General features: G+C 40.6%; 2 protein-coding genes across 3 annotated transcripts in view; one reads left to right on the top strand and one right to left on the bottom strand.

Moving 5' to 3' along the window:
• The window catches only part of GLUD1 (glutamate dehydrogenase 1), a 29,933-nt gene extending 13,658 nt beyond the window's left edge, over nucleotides 1–16,275 (bottom strand). The window contains exons 1-5 of the mRNA XM_086752052.1: nucleotides 15,758–16,275; nucleotides 3,879–3,959; nucleotides 2,986–3,041; nucleotides 2,046–2,109; nucleotides 310–404 (exon numbers count right to left, since the gene is read on the bottom strand). Of these exons, the coding sequence (XP_086608178.1) occupies nucleotides 310–404; nucleotides 2,046–2,109; nucleotides 2,986–3,041; nucleotides 3,879–3,959; nucleotides 15,758–16,199 (738 nt within the window). The 5' untranslated portion in view covers nucleotides 16,200–16,275. The remainder of the gene's footprint in view (nucleotides 1–309; nucleotides 405–2,045; nucleotides 2,110–2,985; nucleotides 3,042–3,878; nucleotides 3,960–15,757) is intronic.
• Nucleotides 16,276–18,927: 2,652 nt separating this feature from the next.
• SHLD2 (shieldin complex subunit 2) overlaps nucleotides 18,928–22,301 on the top strand; it is a 38,301-nt gene continuing 34,927 nt past the window's right edge. For both annotated transcript variants that reach the window (XM_086751790.1, XM_086751793.1), the window contains exon 1: nucleotides 18,928–19,001. The gene's annotated coding sequence lies outside the window, so the exon portion shown is untranslated. The remainder of the gene's footprint in view (nucleotides 19,002–22,301) is intronic.

Below are 22,301 nucleotides of genomic sequence, written 5' to 3'. Positions count from 1 at the left end.
TTTTAGATGAAGTATAAAACCTTTAAAAAAGTGAATTTTCTTTTTGCTGAACAGTTGCAATCAGTATTGTATCAGAAAAGCCTAATTTAAGCCTAGTATAAAAACATTAACCATAAAGCTATTTTTCCTCAACTCTACACTAAAAACCTTACACCAACTAAGTTTTTACAGTTTGCAAGAACATATTTAGATCCACATAATTAAATAAAATTATATGACTAAGCAGCACGGTAATAAATTTTTAGATAAAAGGATTTCTGCAAAGACCAAGAAAGCTTTTCTACTTCAAAGCCTCTGCTCAAAACTTACGTAGTGTCCTATGGTACTGGCATAGGTGTCCGCAATCCAGGACATCTCCCTCTCCCCTGTGCTCATATCAGGAGCAGGCACATCAACACCAGGTCCTGTTGGCAACAACGAAAACAGCTTCTAAGGATCAAACATGAACAGTTATCTTCAACCATTATTCCCTTGGGAACTGCGCAGGGCTTGGCAGAGAAGAGCTGTTTTCCTGTTTAATCCTCAGTTTATTATGCAAGCAACAGATTCTTCTGGATTCAATTCAGTTATAGATGCCGAATCATGCATTTGTATGGTACTGTCAAAACCTCCAACCTTTCACACAAGCCAGTCAGTAAAATGAAGGTCAGTTTGTCAATAAAAAGTAAGAGTAAGATAATGCATCAAAAGCATATTTATATTTTTTTATAATTATTGCTGTAACAACAGAAAGGGCACTGTCTAGGTACGATTTCTATATACCATGATGTCAATTGTTTGGGGTTTTTTTGCATTAGAATTTTTGTTCCTAGGTAAGTTTAAAAATTGAAGCTAGGCTGTTCCTAGTTATTGCACTGTAAAACATGCATTTGATTTTACTGCTCACATCAACAAAGAGACATTACATCTTTCTAGATGAAATAAACCTTTGAAAGAACTTTCACACATCTGTTGTAATAAAAACAAATTCTGTTTTTCCTAGATAACTAAAAATAGCATTTGCCCAACCTATTTAAGATCAGAGGGATTTGCTCAGCATGATTTTAAACACAACTCTGCCTCTAACAATTTTTTTCCAAAGTATTTTTAAAAGGTTTGTGAAACCTGCGTAGAGACAAAAAGGAAGACAAATTTAATCAAACCATTTTAATTGTTACTGAACTAATAATCACCATAGCTGGCATAGTGAACAGTATTACCCTAATCATACATAACCTCAATAAGTGTGTTTATACAGAAGCTTAATTTAGATGAGAAACATTCTGACTGGAAAAGCCACTTTGGCTGAAAAGCAAGAAAATGCAGATAAATGGATATACATTCCCAGGGGCAGTTAGACATCAGGAATACATGACAGACCATTAACTAGTTACATGCCTTATTATTCATTTGAATAAGAACCTCCTCTAGGTAAAGATCTTCTATTTAATTACAAGTCAAGCTAGTAACATTCAGCTTTCTCCATGGAGACTTACAGATAGCTTGCTCTCTGGAGTTACTATCAGAACAGCTCAGGGTTGAGAGTCTGAATGAAACACCTACTACCATTGCAGAAGCGGAGGTTCTCTTACAACAGGCACCTACGCTTCTCTTGCAGCCTGTGGTTGCCATGGGTGAAGGCATCAACTTTCTCTGGGGTGGATCCATTTCCTTCCTCTGTTTCCTTAGTTATCTGCCAAAAGTCCCATCTGAGACTACAGGAAACAGTAACAGTGAAGAGTCTGCTATTTTAGAGATTAAAATTGCAACAAACTTGGTCACAATTTTATAATCTAATACGAGAAATATGATTCATCTTGGATCCTGTGAGCTCAGCTTTTGTGGCTTTTCGTAACAGAACAGCCACCAGAAAAACGTTAAGATACAGTTCCCTTTAAAATGCTCTAAGACGCAATGACTCAATTCTTTGTGGATCTTTGCTGAAAGTTCTATACCCAAATTATTCGCAGCTCTCAAAAATATGGTTAAGGGTACTATCTACTAGATGCTACCCATGCACAATAAATCAGATTGCTAAATTTTAATAGTAAAATTGCACAACATACCAATGAAGCCCTTTTTTGCCAGCTCCATGGTAAACCTTCTTGTGATCTTTTCCAATTCATTGTCCTACAGAGAAAATGCAATATCACAAGAAATCATTAGTGTTTAGGAATATTTGCTAAAACTTATGCCCAAGCATAAACAGATGCCCTTTTCTTTTCGAAGAAAGGATGATTTATATATTTACATAATTTTTATGCCACTCCCCAACAGACCCTTGGTATTTAGGCAGCGCAAGGAAACATTCGGCCTTCTTTCTGTACATTCTGATCCACAAGTTGGGAGCATGGCACAGGAAGAACCACCTGTGCTTGTAGCAGAGATTTCCAGCAAACAAATCTGATACCCTAAGTGAGAGATTTATAGCCACCAACAGCAATAGTCGGCCTGCTGGTTGTGTAAACAACAAACGACTTCACACAAATCCTTTCAGGAGGTTCGAGCTTAGAATATCTGTTACGTATTCTAGTATTCCTTTCTGTACAAGTCATTTTAATTAGGGCAAGAAAGCAAGCCTGCAGTAAACTTTTTATAAGCCAAGTTAGTTATTATTCACAGTGGAACACTGCATAGAAAGGTTTAATGGAGCATAAAACTATTTGTCAAAATAAACAAAAACATTAACCTTTTTCTAAAAGAGTAATTTAATTTAAGCCTTTATTAACAGTATCAACTTTTTAAAAATTTCAGGTTCCGAATTATTTGTAGTCTCCTAACTTAAAAAAAACACCTAATAAATTAAATAATTGAAGTATTCTATCTCTGAAACACAGACCTTTTAAAATGTTGTCCTACCTATTGCATGCACAAGCTAAATTCAGCCTTTACAGAGGCAGAAGTGGCAGGAAGTTTTAAATGGTAAATAATGCCCTTAGAGAGGTTTTTTAACTGGCTGGCTTCAGTACTGCAGATAACCAAATTTTTATCTATGATTAAGCTTACTGTGTAGTTCTTGGGATTGATCTTGACACCAGCCTTTGCCCCACCAAATGGCACATCTACAAGAATGCAAAGGAAAATCATTTTACTTTTTCAACAATAAAGGCAGAACACTTCAGTAATATGGGTGAGTAATTCTATCTTTGATTTTAGCAGTGAATTTGGTCTTGCCACAATTAGGGTTCCACAAGCATAAGCTATAATCTGAACTAGGTACTCCTTATAGTAATGGGAAATCTTTCAAAAGCAGCCTGAAAATGGTCTTTGAAACTCCAAAGTTCGTGATTTAAATTTTCTATGCTTCAAGCTCTTGTACTTGGCACCTGTAGAAACAGCAAGTTTTACAGTTTATGTTTTAACTGGTTTAGCTCAAAAATTTTACTTGGAAAGCCCTAAGTGTGACTATATACATTAAGACAATATTTTGTTTTCTTGCACGTAATGTGCAGATTCTCTCCAAACTCCCCTACAGTTAGCAGCCATATATGAATTATACTTCTTTATAACCCATAAGGGAATTTTATCCTTCTCTCTCCACAGCTCCCCTGCCTGAATCCTTTACAGCTTCCATCTGTTCCCCCTAAAATTAAGCCCCTTCTAATCCAAGTTTGTCATACTTTGATTTGAGTTCAAGAGGCAGTACTTTTATAGGACGGGGTAGCTAGCAGAATTCGGACTTTTCATATAACCATCCAACTTCATTCAAGTATCTAAAGTAACAGCAGAGGGAATATGTATTATGTCTGTGACATTATATTTTTCCCATCTTGCTACATATTTTAGCCAGAGACTAGAGTTTAAAACTTATTTTAATCCTTTAGATGTTTTTCCTGTAAATTACATCAGTATTGATTGAAATTAAAGATTGTATCCTTGCTTGAAAAAGTATCACTTACCAACCACAGCGCATTTGTATGTCATTAGAGATGCTAAGGCTTTCACTTCATCCACACTAACGTCCAAACTATAACGAATACCTGCAAAACACACATAAAAAAAAAAAAAAAGGAATTCACTAAACAACTTCATACGTATTTAAAAATTGGGAAGGTTAATTCTACACCAGCTATCTATAACATGCAGGTATGTAATTTATCAACTTATTTGCTTTAAGACTTAAACAACAATTCCCCATTCTCCTACTTAAATATCTATATTTTACTTAGCAGAAATTCAAGACTTGGATTCTCAGTTAAGTAGTTTAATAGCAGCACTCAACCTTGGAACAAAAGTGAAGGAAGACAAGCCAAGCTGAAAGGTAACTCGGAATCTAGCTTTCAAGAGGCTGATAAAGTTCATCAGCATTCCATAAGATCTTTAGCTTTGGACTTCATTTATTGTATATACAAGATGAAGTTTGTTCCTGAACATAACTTATCAGTGCAGGTTATAATTAAGATCTCTTTGCTAGAGTAATGCAAGCTCTGTTAAGTTATGAGCCTTCCAATAGGTTGGCTGTAGTCCAACAAAACCATACGTAGCTTCAGAGCTCTGGCTGCTAGGCACAGCCACATAACAGAAATCAGCATGCCACTCCGCTAATTCAAATTTGTTCAAAACATTTGGATGGAATAATTCTATCTGAGCGAGCTGTGTGACCAGGCCACCCATCCCGCACCCACGTGGAAGCCAGCCCACACCTGCATTCCCTGCTCTGAGTCATTCAGCAGAACTGCAAGTGTGTGCTGACAAATGGGCGGATACCATTTCAAATTGTTGTGCTCTGGTAGCAGCTTGGATGCAAAATGGGTAATCCCAGCCTTCAAGGCAGTTCAAAACTGAGTGGAAAATGATTACACAAAGGTAGGGAGATCTGCAGCTGCCTGATTCTGACCAGCCTTCTAAAAAATGGGTTGCTGCTGTCCAATAAATTGATTGAACTCAAAGTTAAAATTCATGTATTCTGGAGGTAGTTGTTGAGTAGAAAATATTTAAGAAACCGACAGGGCATATACAGAAGCCTAAACATGACATTTAAGAGCCCAAAGTCATGTGGCCACAGCAAAAAAAAAAAAAAAAAAGCCTTACAGCTATACGTTAGCTTCTATCCAAGCTTCTCCTACATCAGTAAGCACAGAACAGAGCCATGAAGAATTGATTGTCCCCACCTCTACTCCCCAAATCCTCGGCTGTAGGTGGTGCCAAGTTGCACGGTGTTTTGTAGAGGCACAGAGTGTCCTTTAGATGCTAGGACAAGGCACCACAAATTTCCTATTATGTAAAGAGAAGACCATATTCAGGACTCCTCAGGAGTGAAAAAAGGCCAGCATACATTATCCAAACTAAAGCACTGTGCTGCTATGAAAGCCATTCCTGAATGCTCTGGAAACAATCCCAGTTTCAAAGGAACTGTGTGCTGCTCAAATAAAGCTGAGGGCCAAGTGCTGCTTTCTTATGCAAGTTCAATCAGTAAAAGAAAGTACCATGCCTCTGCAGAACAGAATTTAAATTTAGTGTGTATGTAGGTGGTCTCCAAAAGCAAACTAACTGGTTTCCAACTTAGGTAGCTGTAAGGTGTTAACATCCGGGCTTTCAAGAATCTTCTCACAGGAAGTAAGATGTGAAATTTAAGTGGAATCTCTCAGAGCCCAACCCACCAGCCAAAGTTACAATGTACATGTTTTTAAAAAACTTGTTAGCCTGATTCTTCAGAGGAGTAGTTATCCTTCTGTCAAGCCCAGAACAAGAACAAACTCCACCTATGGCACTGACTGTCCTCCCTGGGGACACTGCTCCCTCTTGGCTGAGCAGGCACTCAGGGGACAGCTCTCATCTGAGCTTTGCTCAAGCCAGCCAAATCTGAAGCCCGGATCTATGCTGGGCAGAAATGAACTTTGCCCCTCCACCCCAGCTTGAACTATGTCACTGTGTATTTATTCAACCCATATATTTATTCAAACTTCAAGCTGCATACACAAAGTAGTTTTGCTATAACTATACTCCTGCAGGCAAGTAAAATGTTGTTTATTGATATATGGAAAGCAGCAGTGGGCTAAATAGTTAGGGGCAGTTATTTTGTACAGTTTTTGCAGGGAAGCCTCTTTCAGGTGGGATCTGAAAAGATGAACAAGCAGCAGTTTAACTAGAAGACTCAAACACATGTGAAACAGTTACATCTCCAGTTTCCTTGTATTACTAATTATAGGGTTACTATAAACTTTACTGAAATAAATATTAAACTTTCATACCAAGGGAACTAGGAAAAAAGCACCAAGACCAAAAGTACTAAAGGCTTTCAACTGAGATGCCTATTTGTCACCCATGTACGTATACCAGCATAGGGAAAACTTGTAGACTTGAGGCTGAACCTGTCCTTTCCTAGACAACCTCACATTTTTTGAGCAAGATTTAGATTCTGTTCTTGCCTTTTAACCAGCTTTGAGATGGCTTATCTGCTGACTTTACCTTCTTAAATGGGAGATGAGTCAAATCTGAGAGTCATGCTGACTTCACTAGCCACTTTGCTCCAGTTTACCTGCTAAAAACTGTCCTTACAGTGTCAGGCATAACGCAAGGTGTGGATTCCAGGTTCCCTGACAAATGTGACGATTTTTTCTCTTCTGTGGCACAAGTGGATACTTAAGATACACCAGCATTTCATTCCTTTTCACAATTTGGCCCGTTACTGTTTTCCAGGAATTGTAATTACTCTGCAGGAGGCCCGTCTCTTGACAGGAAGTTATTTGTGCTAAGCTGCTAGGATTGACGAGAAGCAGGCATCTGAGAATGCTGTACATTCCATCTGCAAGGGGATGCACAAAGATAAAAGACTTAATTTCTATTCTATTTGGACATCAGTGAAATTCAGTTTGACAGCTTCCTAATTTGGCAGGAGGAGAGTATTGCCATGCATTTGTATGGCTCTTTTGGCAGTGTTACTATGCATTCAATAGCCTGAGTCTAAAAATGGACTGTATACACAGACAAAATACTGGTTTTTTTTTTTTTTAAAGATTCTTCATATATAAGCAAATGAAAGTCACTGCTACGCAGGAGGATTATAATTTTTTTAAACCCTGGCAAGTCCCACGCAGTAAGTCTCTGGAAACTTGTGACTTTTACAGCAAACTAGCTACAAAAAAATAGTTTGAGAAAGCTTAGAGTTACAGTATGACTCACTGCCATGGAAAATACTTTTCAGTGGAAAACATACAAATTCTTGTTCTAGTTGAGAATTCTCTTTCCTTGCCACACCCCAAGAAGTTAAACAGTATGCTAAGAGAGACTTTGTTTTTCTACACACAAGACCTTCTAGATGAGGAAATGTTTTCATTTTAATTTTGTTTCATTACTGGTCAGTATCAAGAGAAGACTTTATCATCACATTGCAGTGTCTATGCTTTAAAACTTTTTTATGATCTGTATTTTTGAGATATTATACTTCACCCAGTTATCTCTTGAACTGAGACAAATAATTGTTTTGGCCAAAGTAAAATTTGCTCATGATTTAAGCTTAGCTTCTTAGATGCTATGGATTAATTTTCACTTTTCCAAATGGAGGTAGCAAAGCACTTGAAACACAGTATTTTTTAAATAACTGCCAAAGTAGTAACTATCAGTAAGACTGCATTTTGGATTCTATAATAATAGCAGTCAGTTACCATTTTAATTAGCAGGTTTGTACTAAGGAGTGTACTAACAGGCATGTAACAAAGATTTTGATTTCAAAGAAAACTGGCTATACAACCTACTAGATTTTATGTTATACAGATTTCAGTATGCTCTGTGGTGTTCAGTGTGTTTATTATGCTTCCTTAGAAAATACGGTGTACAGAGCCACCAACTTCTCAAGGATGATTACTGCCTTTCTAGTATGCCTAAAAATCTGCATTTAGGCAAGTCAGTGTAATTATTTCCTGATCTTCTAGTGCAGTGATCTTAAACAGTAGAATCTATGTATGCCCTCACCACTAATCACCGTGAAGTATTCAAAGACAAGTCTCAAAACTAAACAGTTGCCATAGTAACAATTCAGAGCCAAAACACTTGGTAAACTACTCCTCTTGCACTAAGTATCTTACAAATCTTAGCAAGTCTCTCAAGTCCCCCAGAACGTGGAATAGATTTGCATCTCAGTCTGAATTATTAATATCTGAGGCTTTTGTCCTGCATTGACTTTGGTGTTTTCTTCTACTTATGATAATCTTTTGATCTTTGAAACAAATCTGGGTTCTTTTCAGATGACAATTCTTGCTAAGATGGTGCATTTGTTCTGCTCACCTCTGTTGGCAAAATGCTTGCTCATCAGAACAAGCATTTCAGGGCAGCAGCTATCCTATACTATCCACACAGCACTCAGGAAAACAGTTTTAATGATCTCATTTGAAACTTCTCAGGACTGACTACAGCCATATTACTCTCCCAAAAAGCAACACTGGATTCTGCAGCAGCTCTACGGGTTAACAGCTTGCCTAACCTTGTCCATTACACCTAGAGTCTCAAGGAGCTTCAGTAAAGATGCTCACCTTGTTCAAACTATTCAGCAAAATCCCCAAATAAAATCCATAAATCAGCTCCAGCAATTATTGTAATGCTTTGGTTCCTTAATGTATTAACTCCAGATTACATATAACATCCTGATTTTGATGAAGTCTGGGAAGTAAGCAAGTGAGACTGATTATACTACTATCAAAGTCTAGGTAACTGACACCTAACACAGTAGGAACTGATGTTCCAAGCAATCCTTAGGGTCTTTCAGACCAAGTACATTTTTCTAAATCTAGAAAAACAACCCATCCTTCCCTATAAGGAAACTGTTCAGCCTTAACCATTTGGAAAGTGTGGGAAACAGCACAATGACAAATTTATAATTACTGAAGACGACGAAATTCCAGACAAACCTAACAAAGCAAGATGAGTAATTCAGTGCTGGAAAACAAGGACATTCCTAAATTCAATTCATTAACTGCCAAGAGAGGAGACAAAAATATTTATCTCCTCCCATACAGCATTAGCCAGCAATAACCTGGGGCAGGAGATTCCTCTATGGACACATCCCCCCATTTTGATTTAACCAGAAGTATCTATTCAGTGACCATTAAGCTACTCAACCGGACAGAACAGTTCAGGATACCACTTCTTGTGGACTCTTAATAAGCTGTACTTATACTTGAAATATACTTAAACATATATAGATATATATTTATTTCATTCCATGCAAAGAAAAGCTAAGAATATTCTCTTGAAAAAAAAAAGTGTGGTACATTAGTAAGATACTGTGTTTTAAATGCAAATATGTCAAATTTAGTACACCACAGGCAAGCACATATTACCTGAATTCATGCACTGAGAATACAGCTATGAAGTGGAGCCTCATCTATAGAACCACCTCAATCCTACCTAAAGGATTAGGTTGCTTGCTAAACTGCACTCAACACTGTAGTAACAAGGACTGATAGAGAGAGATGCAGTAATGCTACTTCCACGCAGTTATTAATACCACGCGCACGTGTGTGTGCAGAGGGCAGATATAACGCACGAGCTGGCCCTCCAAATGCCATACTAGCCACAAAACAATAAGCCACCATAGTGCTGACATGAAGCAGGCAAATTCCATGCTCTGCCTATGAGTTTATTTCCTAACAAGATGGAGCTGTTGCAATTCATGTAACAAAGAATACCTGCCAGGATGACCCATCGAACAGGAGGGAGGCTATCATGCAAAAGATTCCCCTCCTCGCTCTCTCCAACACGTGTTTATCCAGAAAGCCCAATGCTGAGAGAGGTATGATCTCTCTATAAATAGACAAGGAGCCAACAGCAGCAAGGGAAAACAACTATTTAAGATCAAGGACAAAGCTGGCTACTGAACAAACAATATGAGCTGATTACATGTAAAAGCTGAGACTGAAAAGATTCGTAGCCAGAAGAGCAAGGCATAGCCTCCTGCAAGAATGTCAGGGGTAAAAACACAAAACAGATACAGTTCACTAAGAATTGCAACTAGTTTATCAATCCATTCCTGGTCCTGTTTTTTTCAATTTTCAATTTAAATATATATCCACTGTTGTACTAATTGTAAAGTTAGGTATGTTCTACAACAAGAAGGCATAAACCTATGAAAATAAGGCACTCATATAAACTTTTGCTGTAACACTGCAAGCGTTGTTATCAGTTAGGCTAATTATGTTTTCTTTTGTAAAACTCTCCTATTCCTTTGAAGTTAGATCAGTTTCCACGGGTTATTTGAGGTTACAGATGGTCTATGTTACAGTTCCATCTGTTGCATGGTCCCTAGGGTATACTTCCATGTTCTACCCTCTAAGACCCCGAAGCCAAAGACACTACTTCAGAACCCTCATCCATGCATGACTTAAAAAAGCAAAGCCACCATTACAAGCCCAGGATAAACAGAGCTGTATTGAAGTGAAGATACCTTACAGCTCTATTTCTTACTTTGCCCACTTACAAAGGGGAATAAACAATTCCACGTTAGCCAAGACAACGCATAGCATTGTACCGGTCCAACTCTTGCATCTAAAGCTGCTGCTTTTGCAAGGTCACCATCAGGAAGCATGTATACTGCTTTAGACAAGGTAATGTGTACCACAGAGGCTATCTGGTGACCAGTCACTGAGACTAGCATCAAGCTTAGAACTCTGCTATCGGAAAACTGTGGCAAGGATAGCATGAATAAACATCACCTTATGCAGTAAGAAGCTCATTAACATGAATTTATGAGTTAAGCGAGGAGGATAAATCCTGATAGGCAGAAGAAAACCAGCTGAAGCTAAGATAGGAAAGTTTTGTAATGCAGAATAGTTCCTTCCACTAACCAGCTAAAGCAGCACTACACAGGAAATTATTCATTCATCTCCAAGTCAACTGAGCAAATAAAGTAAGAATCGTCTGTCTTTATATATAGATAGTAAACTTGAAAGTAAGGTATGACAAAGTTTTTCAAAATTCCTATGTAAGTGAAAGTCAGACAAAATCTAAGTGCAAAAGCCTTTCAGAACTGAGGAAGCCACTGAGACTTGGTTGAGGCAATTTGAGTGAGCATAAACAAAAAATTAGGCTGTTTTCCAACTCTGATTCATTTGGTTTCATTGATAAAAGACCTGTTGGACAGTTGGTTAACATGAAAAGGCTTTAAAAAGTTTGTAAAACACTTAATAACTTTATGCCTGCAAGCAAATGCTGCCTAATAAAGATGCAATCATTTCCATACTACTAAGCAGGTAGGAACTCAATAGCTTATTCATATTTGCACATTGGTTATTTTCACTATCTATTATCTGAAACCGACCTATTAATGAAAACAGCCATCAGCAACCACATGAAAAAGCAGCTTAACCAGTTTTATACCTTTCATAGAACCAAATTATTTACAAAGATTCATTATTTTAAGTAGGAACAGCCAAAGCACTTTTCAACAAAGTCATCTGTATTCAGCCACCTCATTTCCTGTACCCCGTTTGGTTTGTTTTAGTTCTTTAGGCAGTGCAGTGAACAAGAGCAGCTGTGGTTTCCTGTTAGTGCTGGCCACTAGCACGCCAGTCACCGCCTAAGTAAGGGAAAGAGTGATTCGAGTCGCAGCATTACTTCAGCTACCACGCAGCAGCAGTCCAGTCATAAATACTAAGCTTGGATCGTAAGCAACTTGAGTTCAACACAAGAAAACTCCTTATCTCTGTGTTCTCAATGGGATGAGGAGGCTTCTAACGAATTCTCCTTTCCAGCAAATAGTTACATTGCAGAAAATGGAGTCTTTAAAACCTGGACTTGTGGGCCAGACATACTGCAAGGCCTACCACTTAAATGGATATATTCATGACTGTTTTGTTAAGATTCCTAAAGCACCGAAGAGAAGCACACAAAAAGAAAAAGAATCATTGCTTTCTTGAGTTGCAAAGGTTTGCAACCTCCAAAGTAGAATTAAGAGTTCATTTCTACAACAATTAAAGAGGTAAGCACCACAGGATGAAAACAAGAAATGTTATTTCTGGGTTCTCTCAATGAGGTGGAAAAAACTCACAAGTTATAAACTGAAAAGAAAGCATGTTTAAGACTCAGTGATGCCAGTTTTCCTGAAAAGCTTCTCTCCTGATGTAGTGAAGAATCACCTGTGCTACCACGTAGTGACAACTGTGTCCGACACAATGAAGTTGACTTGTGTTTCTACACCTCTTTTGGGGGCAGAGGAGAGTAGGAAAAGCCATTAAATAACTTCCTATTTTTATTAACTATGCTTTAGATTGTTAGAACTAGGTTATTAAGAGCATCGTACTTCTTGAATAGAAATATGACAGTCGAGTTTCCCACCAAGGTGTAGAAGTTTCCCTATGCAAAAAATGTCTGATCTTGAATTTGCCTTTATCCAGCCCAACCCATGTGGTCTGCCCTTCCATTTCTGTATCAGGCCACAGTCACCCATCCAGTCAGGAGGTTTATTTTCAAATCAGGCCTCTTCTGGCATTCACTCTGCTGAGCTATTTCTACTTGCAGGCAACAGAGAAGACAGCAGAGAAGGAGATCTAGAAGGACTAGTAGTCAAGGAACTGCTGCATTTCTACTGGCAAGTATCATCTGCAGGCACGTGAGTTTTAAACTTGCTTCATAAATATCAACCTTGTGTTAAGAAGTTTGGCACTTTCCAGATTTGCGCTAGACTATGAAGCAGGGGTTGAGATTTCACCCTAGAACAGAATGAGCAGGCAAAGAAATTGAAGATAATGTCTGTGACAGAAGAAACATAATCTAACTGCTAAAACATTAAGCTAAAAACATCCAGTAGAAACAGCGCACTAAAGTGCAGATAATTCAAGTGTTTATTTAGTCCCTGTTTCCTCAAGTAATTGAGCTGTCTCCAGGCTTAGAGCATTTAAATCAATATTTTTCAATGTGATTTACAGTATAAATTCTTCATTAATTCATGGCTAAATCTGTAAATGACCTTGTAACCAAAAACAGTATACAAAAGTAACATGCAATCACTAATGAAGTATTTTGGTACGGGTGTATAAAAAGAAATGAGGAACAAAATTCAAGGAAGACAGCCCTTGAAAGACCTAAAAACATTTGGTTTCCTGCATTCCATATTTGAATCTTAAAGTGCACTTTTATCATTTGTCTAATCTGCATGCAGAACAGTATTTAATATTCTTTAAACAGCATCTTATCCTTCAGCTTATTAGTAAGTAATAAATGGGTACATCTGCAAACGTACTTAAAGATGTAAAGCCAAATTTTATTACAATTGCTATAATGTGTAAACCTCAAGAAACACAAGAGACGAGCATTTCAAGTACAATGCTCCTTAAAAGAATGAGAGATGACAAAGCAGCCCTACTTGCTAGCGATCACCGAGCAGTAACTAAAGGCTCTCTCTTTCTTAGTACAAAATGCACATACTTAAAAAAAATGGTACAGGGAACCTTATTTTATCAGCTATTTTTTCAGTAAGTGCAAAGTTAAAGTTCACAATTCTGCATCTGAAAAGATCTGGAAGCTGTGTTCCTCCTACTGCTCTGCAAGCCTTCCAGATGCCAACTCATCCCTTTTAAAAGGTGGCCTTATGTCCCTTGCTGTTTCTTCCTGGTATGAATTACTTGCTTTGGACTCTGGACTCTGAGGAGCGCGAGACGGTTATTTCAGCAAGTTTTACCATTTCATACTATTATGGAGTTTGAGTTGTATGTGTTTTATTCTTGTGCAATCTACTAGGATTCTAGTTTAAAAATCACTTTTAGACAAAAGCTCAGGCTGTTGGTGCATTCCCAGTGGATTAAATGTACCATAAAGGCAGAAATATCTTTACCGCTCCTTGTCTTTGCAGTTTATATAGCAATGTTCTACTTCCTCCCACCTTTTTTCATAGCAAGTTTCAAGCAGTTGATCTACACTTAACACGTCCCATTTAAATCTACTACAAAGCCAGATCTGTCATCTGATAGTGAGCAAATTCCTAGAGAGCATTAAAAGGTGAAATCCATTTACGATCACTAACACTGAAAAGAGTGAAAAGGAAATATCATTTGCAAATCCTTTCCAAAACCCACAGGGGGTGGGGAGCAGCACAGGAAGAAAAGGACAAACTACTGAGACTTCATATGTTCTTTAGCTGTCATTTCCAAAGGCCTTGAAATTTACATTTGTAGTTTTCTATAAGTACTCCAGTGTTAGTTCGCTCCAGTGACAACAGAGGCAGGCATAAGAAATACTACTGAAAATGAAGAAAATCTGTTGAAGATTTAGAAATGCAGGTACCAGAACAGAAGGCATTCAATCACCCAATTTCTGTTCTTTGTTCATGTACACAATATTTTATAATTCTTTGCTGTGAAAACTCTAATTCCTTCAATTCTGAGCAATACTAATGTGAAATATTAGAAGTTATCATATGCTAAATACTATCTTGTCACTTCATCTGCCACTGAGCCATATCTTCTTGTGCAAGCGGGGATCTTAAGAATAACAGGCTGTACAGAAAAGGACTCCTTGTAAGCAGCAGGAAAAAGTAACTTAAGCTAAGCAGTGACAAAATAGAAGTGTAATAAGCATCAGTATTTAAAATAAATTATAGCAATGGTAGAGAAATAGTAGCTCCACACAGAGTAAAACTTCAGCCATACCCAACTTCAGACACAGCTAAGTCTGATGCCAGTAACTCTGGTTCCAAGTAACGACCCGAAGGTGAGTTAGCCTCTTTTGGGTAAGAATTAAGCATGTCACAGGACCCTTGCTACATACTGGATTCTGGAAAGCTAGGAACCACATTAGCAGGACAGACTATTTCTGCTGCAAAGAAAAAAAATTCCCATGTCATGTATGCACACCAGCTGCACTGATTATCGAGAACACATTTACCTAAGAATACCCTTCCTACTCTGTTGTAGAAGTCAGAGGTCTCCACTGATAAGAAATCACAGGGAAAACTTTGCTTGCTGCAACGATTAATGTTTACCAGAAAGTTGGTCTACATTGAATTTTAAAAATGGATTTACAGACTACAGAAACTCTGGTTTGAGACAGAGTCCTGAAAAGGACTCCAATACTTAACTGTCCACAAAGATCAGAGCTTCTGAATAAGTTATGCTGAAGGACATCTGTATTTGTTTTTCAAGGAAATGCCATCTACCCCAGACTAAAAGGGAGGTTGATTCCTCTGAGATCAGAGCTGATCCCACGTGAGCTCAGCTCCAGTGGGATTCACCCTCCTGGTCGGTCCCTTTGCACAGGCACACTGCTGGCCTCAACTTTGCCAAGTCAGATTTCCCAAGAAAAATCACTTTCAGCTTTCCCTGTCTATCCAGCCAGTAACTGGGAAAACTTTGTTATTTTTCACGAACACAGCAGGCAGCGTGTTAAGGGACGGCTTCTCCAGCTCCCGGCTCAAGAGCAGGCACTTCAAGCCTGAAGTTTCCAGGCATTTTCCCATGAACGGTACCGAGGTTTGGGCCACACCGAGCAGTGAGGCGGGCTGCCCCCCGCGCCCTTCGCCCGGCCTGGCGCCGGACCAGCGGTGTCCGCGGGGCAGGCCGCACCTAGGCTGACCCCCGGTCACCCGTGGGGAGCAGCCCGGCCAGCAGACGGCTGCAGGGCCGCGTAGGACCCGCTCTGCCCCTGCCTTCCCTGCAGAAATCAGACACCGCGGGTGTCAGAGGGAGGCCGCTGCCTGTCCTCGCCCAAGCGGCTGTTAACGGTCGCTGGCCGGGCGGGCAGCGGGGAGCCAAGCGTCGGCACCTCAGGGAGGGCGACGGGAGAGCGACCGCGGTCTGGCCCCGCGGCACCGGGTGCGGAGGGGGCCTGGGGAGTGGAGGGCGGCGGGTCTCACCTCCCTTGCAGGGGGTGCGGTGCTGGCTGTGCTGCGCCCGGTAGCCCTCGATCACCTCCCACTCGCCGTTGTCGCGCTTGATGGGGAAGGAGACGCTGAGCACATGGTTGCAGGGCTTGATGATGCGGAGGATGCCGCGGACGCGGTGGCGCCGCTCCTCCATGCTCTCGCGGGTGCGCAGCCCCTCCACCAGCTTGTCCTCCACGATGCTGGCGCCGCGGTCGAAGAACCCCTCCACCATCTTGAAGAAGTTGGGGTCGTCCTCCTTCTTCCCCGCCTCGCAGTAGTGCCGCCGCGGGCACCGGCCCCCGCCCCATGCCGCCGCCGCTGCTGCTGCCGCCCCGCCGGCTGCCGCCGCCGCCGGCCCGCCCGGCTCCGCGCCCGCCAGCACCGATCCGGCGGCCAGGCGGGACGCTAGCAGCTCCCCCAAGTAGCGGTACATGGCGGCGGCCGCCGGCGCTTCCGCTACGCTCGCAGACGGGAGAAGCGGGGCGGCGGTGGCGGGTCCCGGCGCTGCTGCCACAATAGGCGCGAGGCCCCGCCGCCGCCTTTAAACAGCCTCGGGGTGGGGGAGGGGGGGGAGATGACAGAGGGGGCGCTCCGGGGGCTGGGGGGGACGGGATGCACAGGAACGCGCCTCCCAACTGCGCCTGCGCACCTTGCTCTCCGCCCCGCCTCCGACGGGATTCGCGGAGGAGAAGGGGGCGCGGCCCGCGGGAGTCTCGCTATGGGCGGGGCGGAGGGGGTGTGGCGAGCATGCGCTCTGCGGGCGGTGCGCGCCCCCGCGGCCCCCTCCTCACAAAGCCGCTGCCGCCGCCACCCTGCGCGTGAGGGAGGAGGAGGGTGCGGGTGTTCCCGGCCGCTCCTCCCGCGGGTTTCGGTAGGTCTGCGTCGGGAAGGGGCGGGTGTGCAGTCGGCGGCCCCGCCTTGCTGTCGCTTCCCGCGCGGATTGCTTCCTTTTCCTCTCAGGCGGAGCTGCGGGTCCCTGCTGCCTCGCCTCGCGCGCCGGTGACCGTTAACGGCTGGGGCTCCGCCGGCCCTGCCTGGCGCGGTGCTTTGCGCTTGTGCCCTACCGCCGCTGCTGCCTGGGAAGAGCCTGGGGTGCACGTAGCTGCCGCTAAGGTAGAGGCGTGAGCCTCAGCCCTTCCTCGCAGCTCTGTGCCCGGCGGGGGCGCGGGGGGCTCCGCACCAGGGGGGCCTGGCCTGGCCTAGCTGTCGTGTGCTGCCCCTTAGCCAGGCAAAAACCGCGGCCTCGTACCGAGAATGGACGTGAGGGAGCTTCCTCACCCCGCGGTGTACAATATTTGTCAGGAAAAGTACGGTTTGCGTGCAAGCCCCTTTTGAAGGGAGCCTGTTTGAAAACCCAGCTTAGCGCATTATGTTTAGTTGCCTGCCCTGCCAGGATGGGGCAGAGGCTTCAAGTTAGTACCTCTGTCATCTGCTAGCACAGCTGCTCTGCTTGCTCAGCTGTTTGGTTGGTAGCGTGTCACCTCTCACTGGGTCTTGGTCTATTGAGAGGAGTCAGTTGTTATGCAGCTCAGACTTTTGAGTACATCTCTAAGAATATTACTTTATACTGTGTAAAATCTGCTTTCAGAACATGGGAGTGTGCATTTTTACCGAGTTAGTTTTAGAAGAAATGAGCACTTTGTTCACTTTCTGTAGGAGTGGACTGCTAATTGGAAAATGCAGGCTTTGGTTTTTTTCTGTTTAGCCATGTGGGAGACCAATGCCCTTAAGACAGGTATAACTAGGAAGTTCCTTAATCTCTCTGGGAATCTAACCATTGTGGTCATCCAAGAGCTGTGCTGCAAGGCTTGTGGGAAAGTAGTATGACTTTTGTGTGTATTTGTCAGCAGGAAGCTTAGTCACAGATTCTTTCAATACACATAAACTTTTCAGGCAACTGATATTCAAATTTTATCTTTATTTCATGTTGTTTCTCTATCCTGAAAAGTTGTCTTAAGGACCAGTGATATGGAGAATGGTTGCCTTTTATCTGTAATCAGGATGGTTTATAACTGTAGTCCAGAGAACAAAAAACCTTGATAGTAAGTGATACGGAAACAAAAGCAAGAGTGGAGCTTGTTTTTTGGTCAGTTACTTATTTGGATGTTCCCACAGGGCTTCGGAAACAAACTTACTGGTTTATGATTTTGTGTCCATGCTGCAGGTGGTTTGTAGGCAACTTCTATTATGGTGTTCATTTTCGGTTCACAGAATTGTAGTCTTAGTGGTTGTGTCGGTTTTGAGCTGCTACTTGGTTTCTCTCATGTCCAGATTCTCATTAACTAAAGCTCAGCTTCTGTCCAGGTTCTTAACTTTTGTTCTTTAACTCTTTTTCTTAACTTAAATGTGTAGGAAAGAAGGTGATGATAGGTAGTGTGGCAATTAGTCCTTATCAGCTAGTTACTTTCACCTGGTTCTGTAGGTTATTTAGAGTACTATTTCACAGGCACAAAGTCTACACACTAAGTGTGTAGACTTAGCTCAAAATGAGGGTGACATGCTTAGCTCCTGTCCTGCCTTCAGCTGTGGCATCTCTAATTTATGAGCTTTACTCAATTGTCAACAGTTTGCAGTATCAGGCTATGTTTGCACTACATGTTTGTGAATGTGTTTAGGACCGAGTATGGGACATGGCAGTGTAAGAACAAAGTGCATCTTTCCATGGGTTCAGTCACACAATTGTATATGGAGTAATGGCAGCACCGTAGCTGCCCTCTTTTCTAAACACTGGATTTCAGAAAAATATTCAACAAGCTGTGTGCTGAATGCTAAGAAAAACGAAAGCAATATGTTAAGTTTCTTAGTCTTTAAGTATTGTAAGTGAAAAAATAGCTAGGGATTTTTGTTTGCCCATTTTTATGAATGGAGTCGTGTACAGTTTACAGGCACTTTACCAACCTCAGCAGATCCCCACTGTATTTTTGTTTGTTTCAAGTCCCTTGTAGAGGCAAGAATATGACCATGCTGCCTGAATGTATTTAAGAAAAATAAGAACAGGAGTCATATGCCCCATTCCAATATTCTTATATGGTAAGTGGTGAGCAGTTGAAGCAAAATCTGTTTGTCAGAGGAAATTAAAATTCACGAGCTTTAGAATTAGTTTTAGCAGGTATGAAAGTGGTAATTGCATAAAAGATTAACTGTATTTCTTTGTTCTTGTAGAGCATACGAGGTGCCATCATTCACGTTTGAGTAGCATCGGTGGAAAAAAGAAATCCCTTGAGTGGATTAAAAGGTAACTTTTTTCTTCATAACCAGAAGTTTTACTAACTTTGTTAGTTTCATGTTGAATGTTGGTCTTAGGCCTGCATCTAAAGAGAGAGATACACAGAGAAAACTTGGTGCCTGTGTGTAGAAATTGTTTGATTCCTGGACTCTGCAGCAAGGTCATATTTAACTGTGTATACATGATTGGTATAAGTTTTTATTTAAAATCTGTAAAGTACAGATGAGGGAGGCAAGTAATTTTATTTAATGTCCATAAGCTTCTTCTAAAATATCCTTTTATGTGGTTTTAACAGATTATTATATATAAGAAAAATACTGAACACTGTATTGTGCCTTCCTGAAGCAATTCACAGTTTTACAGTGTAAATTATCAGTTTCATAGCAAGTGGAGTCAAATTTATTATGTATCAAATCTTAAAGTTTTATTGAAAAGCATTGTTTCAGACAGAAATCCAGTCCTTTGTGCTTTAATCCATTATATTAGTTCAAGTATTAGCTATTTGAGAATATGTAGGTGACTAGGATAATCTTTTTGCTGTGTCTAGCATTATTAATAGTGGAGTCGTAAATGGAAAAGATGTGTTTATTAAAATTAAAAAGTCATTTAGGTTCAGCTTGGTGTACTCTATCAAAGTTTGTCAATTTGGCTAAAATGTCCCTAAAAGGTACTGGTACTGGAATCTCTGATAAGCTAGGATAGCTACCTCCCGTTTGCATCCTAGTCTCCTTACTAGCTCACAAAAGTAGATGAGAGAGAGCAGAGAAGCTGGAAATTAGGGATCCTCACAAGGCTCTGAATAACTCTGCCCCTTGGCTGGCTAAGCCCCTTTGAATCCAGGGTAGCCATGAGATTGCCTCCAGTTCAGAGGCTCCTGAGTCTGAACATCCATTAGACAACAGGCTGAGGAGGAAAGTTGATCTGTACAGTGGGTAGAGAACTAATTCCTTTCTGTGGTAAACAGACTTTCTTCTGGGAACAGAAATGGATTTTGAAATACTCTGCAAATGAAATTACAGTTGTTTCAGCAAGTCGATTCAGCTATATCACATGAAGCATTTGGCAGTTCTTGCCCTTTGCTTAAATAATTGTTTGAGATAAAATCCAAATATTGGTAACACTTACATGTGAAACTTTTTTCTTCTAGTGATTCCAGAACTAACGTATCAGGTTGTAAAACGGAGGTTCTAGCCCAGTGGGATCATTTAAAGTATTATACAAGTCAAAGCAAGTTCTTGTTCCCCTTTGCATTGCCTGTATGAGTAACTACATTTCCTTTCCTCATTCCACCAGAAGTTGCAAAAGAACGCTTATTTTTCTTGAACTTAAGTGTTATGCCGCATTGCTTTGTGTAGACGTTGGTAGTGTAACTAAATAGCTGAGAGCTGGGGTTATTGTCTTATCCCAAACTGCTCCTGAGGAAAAACTGTTCAGCCTCTGAGCTAACAGATTTGTGGATGGTTGAATGATAGTTATAGGGAGAATGGAAGGGCATGAACTTGTCAGGAATACTAACTGTAGTCCTGTTCATATTCCTCTTGGTTGAAATCCTGTGCATGTCTCTGTTAAATAGAGAATATGCGGGTAGGCAGAAAGTATATAGGAATTCACAGTAATCCTACTGCATTGGAAGTGCCTGCATATTGTGGCAAAGTATGTTAAAATACAATCTAGTTCTTTCATAGGTCATTAGCTTGAGATATTCTCAAGTTTTATGGATTGCATTTTCCACCCTTGCAATGCTTTAAGCTAAAACTTCATGTGTATTTATTTTTGGCATGGGATGTGAAAGTTTCTTTATCTGCAGGAAAATGTTGTGCCAGCATTCAGTATTCAGAATAATGGAGGGAAATGTTGATAAAGCATGTGGTCTTCTAAATACGGATATTTTTGTAAAATAAATACACTACAGTTTAAAGAATCTAGGGAATTAATGTAATCTGAGCCTAATGTTAATTCACAATTTGTGAATAAGTTGTTATAATCTATTTATCACTTAGATCTGAATCCGAGTGCCGCATTTCTTGGTTATATTCTTCCCTTTTTATGCCAATTCAGTACATGATACAATAGGGATGAAATGAGAAATGTGGTGCAGTTGTCTAGCTTTACAGCATTGCTAGAGGGCTGGCCTGTAAGATGCTGTTACAGGCAATGCATGAATTAGGTGAATCCCAGAAGCTGACTTAAATTTCTGACCTGTCTAAGCCCTTTTACAAAATGAACGCTTGACTGGAAATCTTAATTTCAGTCATTTCTTTACAACCAAGTAGAGATTAAAGCTGGTGAAAAGACATTTCACTGGCATCATAAGATATTTATACTTATATTTGTTGGTTTGGAGACTAAGGGGGAGCCAGCTGACTTTCAAATTCTGGTAAAAACTTCTTAATCCCTTAACTGAAGTCTGTGAGATAATTTTTTTTTTTCTTTTATAGCTAGCTTCAGCTGTGTTCAGCCATTCCAAAGCTAGAGAGCAGACTGGCAGGTTTTCTTTATTTGCTCCTTTTGCCTTGATACAAAAGAACCTGAATTTGCTGGCTTTCCAGGCAGGCTGCAGAGGTTAGATTTGCACATGTTGCGAATATGAGATGTGCTTTCTGTAACGCCACAGAGTTGGAGAACAGGTATCTGAATTATTTCCTGCTGAGCTGAAGACTTTAAAGCTTCCAATAGCTTGTGTTATTAGTGAGATGCTTAGGTTCCTGTGGTCTGATGATTTAACATTTTCATGTATTATTTTGCATTAAATGTAAGTATTTTCATGATTGCTAAATTTAAGTATAAGCTGCTAACATATTGTATACAAATAGTAACTTTTTTGCCTGTCTAGCACTGTGAAAGTAGGGAGTAAAACTCATAAGTGTACAATTAAAGTAGGAAGTTGGCAAGTTTAGCCTGGCAAGGACTTTCTTTCTCTAGTCTAAAATGAGTCTTGCTTTCTCTACATGAGGCACTGCTACAAAAATAATCAGTAGCTGAGCAAAATAATGATTAAAGTTATTTAAGCAATCGTAAGATATTTTTTTCCATTTTTTGCTCTTTTCCAGGCCTTCTGCAACAAGATACTGTTCTTAACTCTATTGCCAGAACTGCAAATTATTAGGCTGTCTTCCAGAATGTAAATTTGACAGAAGTTCCTAATTCTCTCAGTGAAAGGTACTTGAAAAACCCTCAGTAAGTGGGCTAATCTATGAACATGTCAGAGCAAGTGTCAGAGGGCAGTTTCCTGAGCTTTTAAAATGTTAATTCTGCTGCAGAAGTCAGAAAATATTGAATACATTCTGATAACTATCTCATGAGTAAATA

This window comes from Chlamydotis macqueenii, chromosome 7, assembly GCF_036417535.1.
Source record: "Chlamydotis macqueenii isolate bChlMac1 chromosome 7, bChlMac1.mat, whole genome shotgun sequence".
NCBI lineage: Eukaryota > Metazoa > Chordata > Aves > Otidiformes > Otididae > Chlamydotis > Chlamydotis macqueenii.
This window is presented reverse-complemented; position numbering and strand designations above follow the sequence as displayed.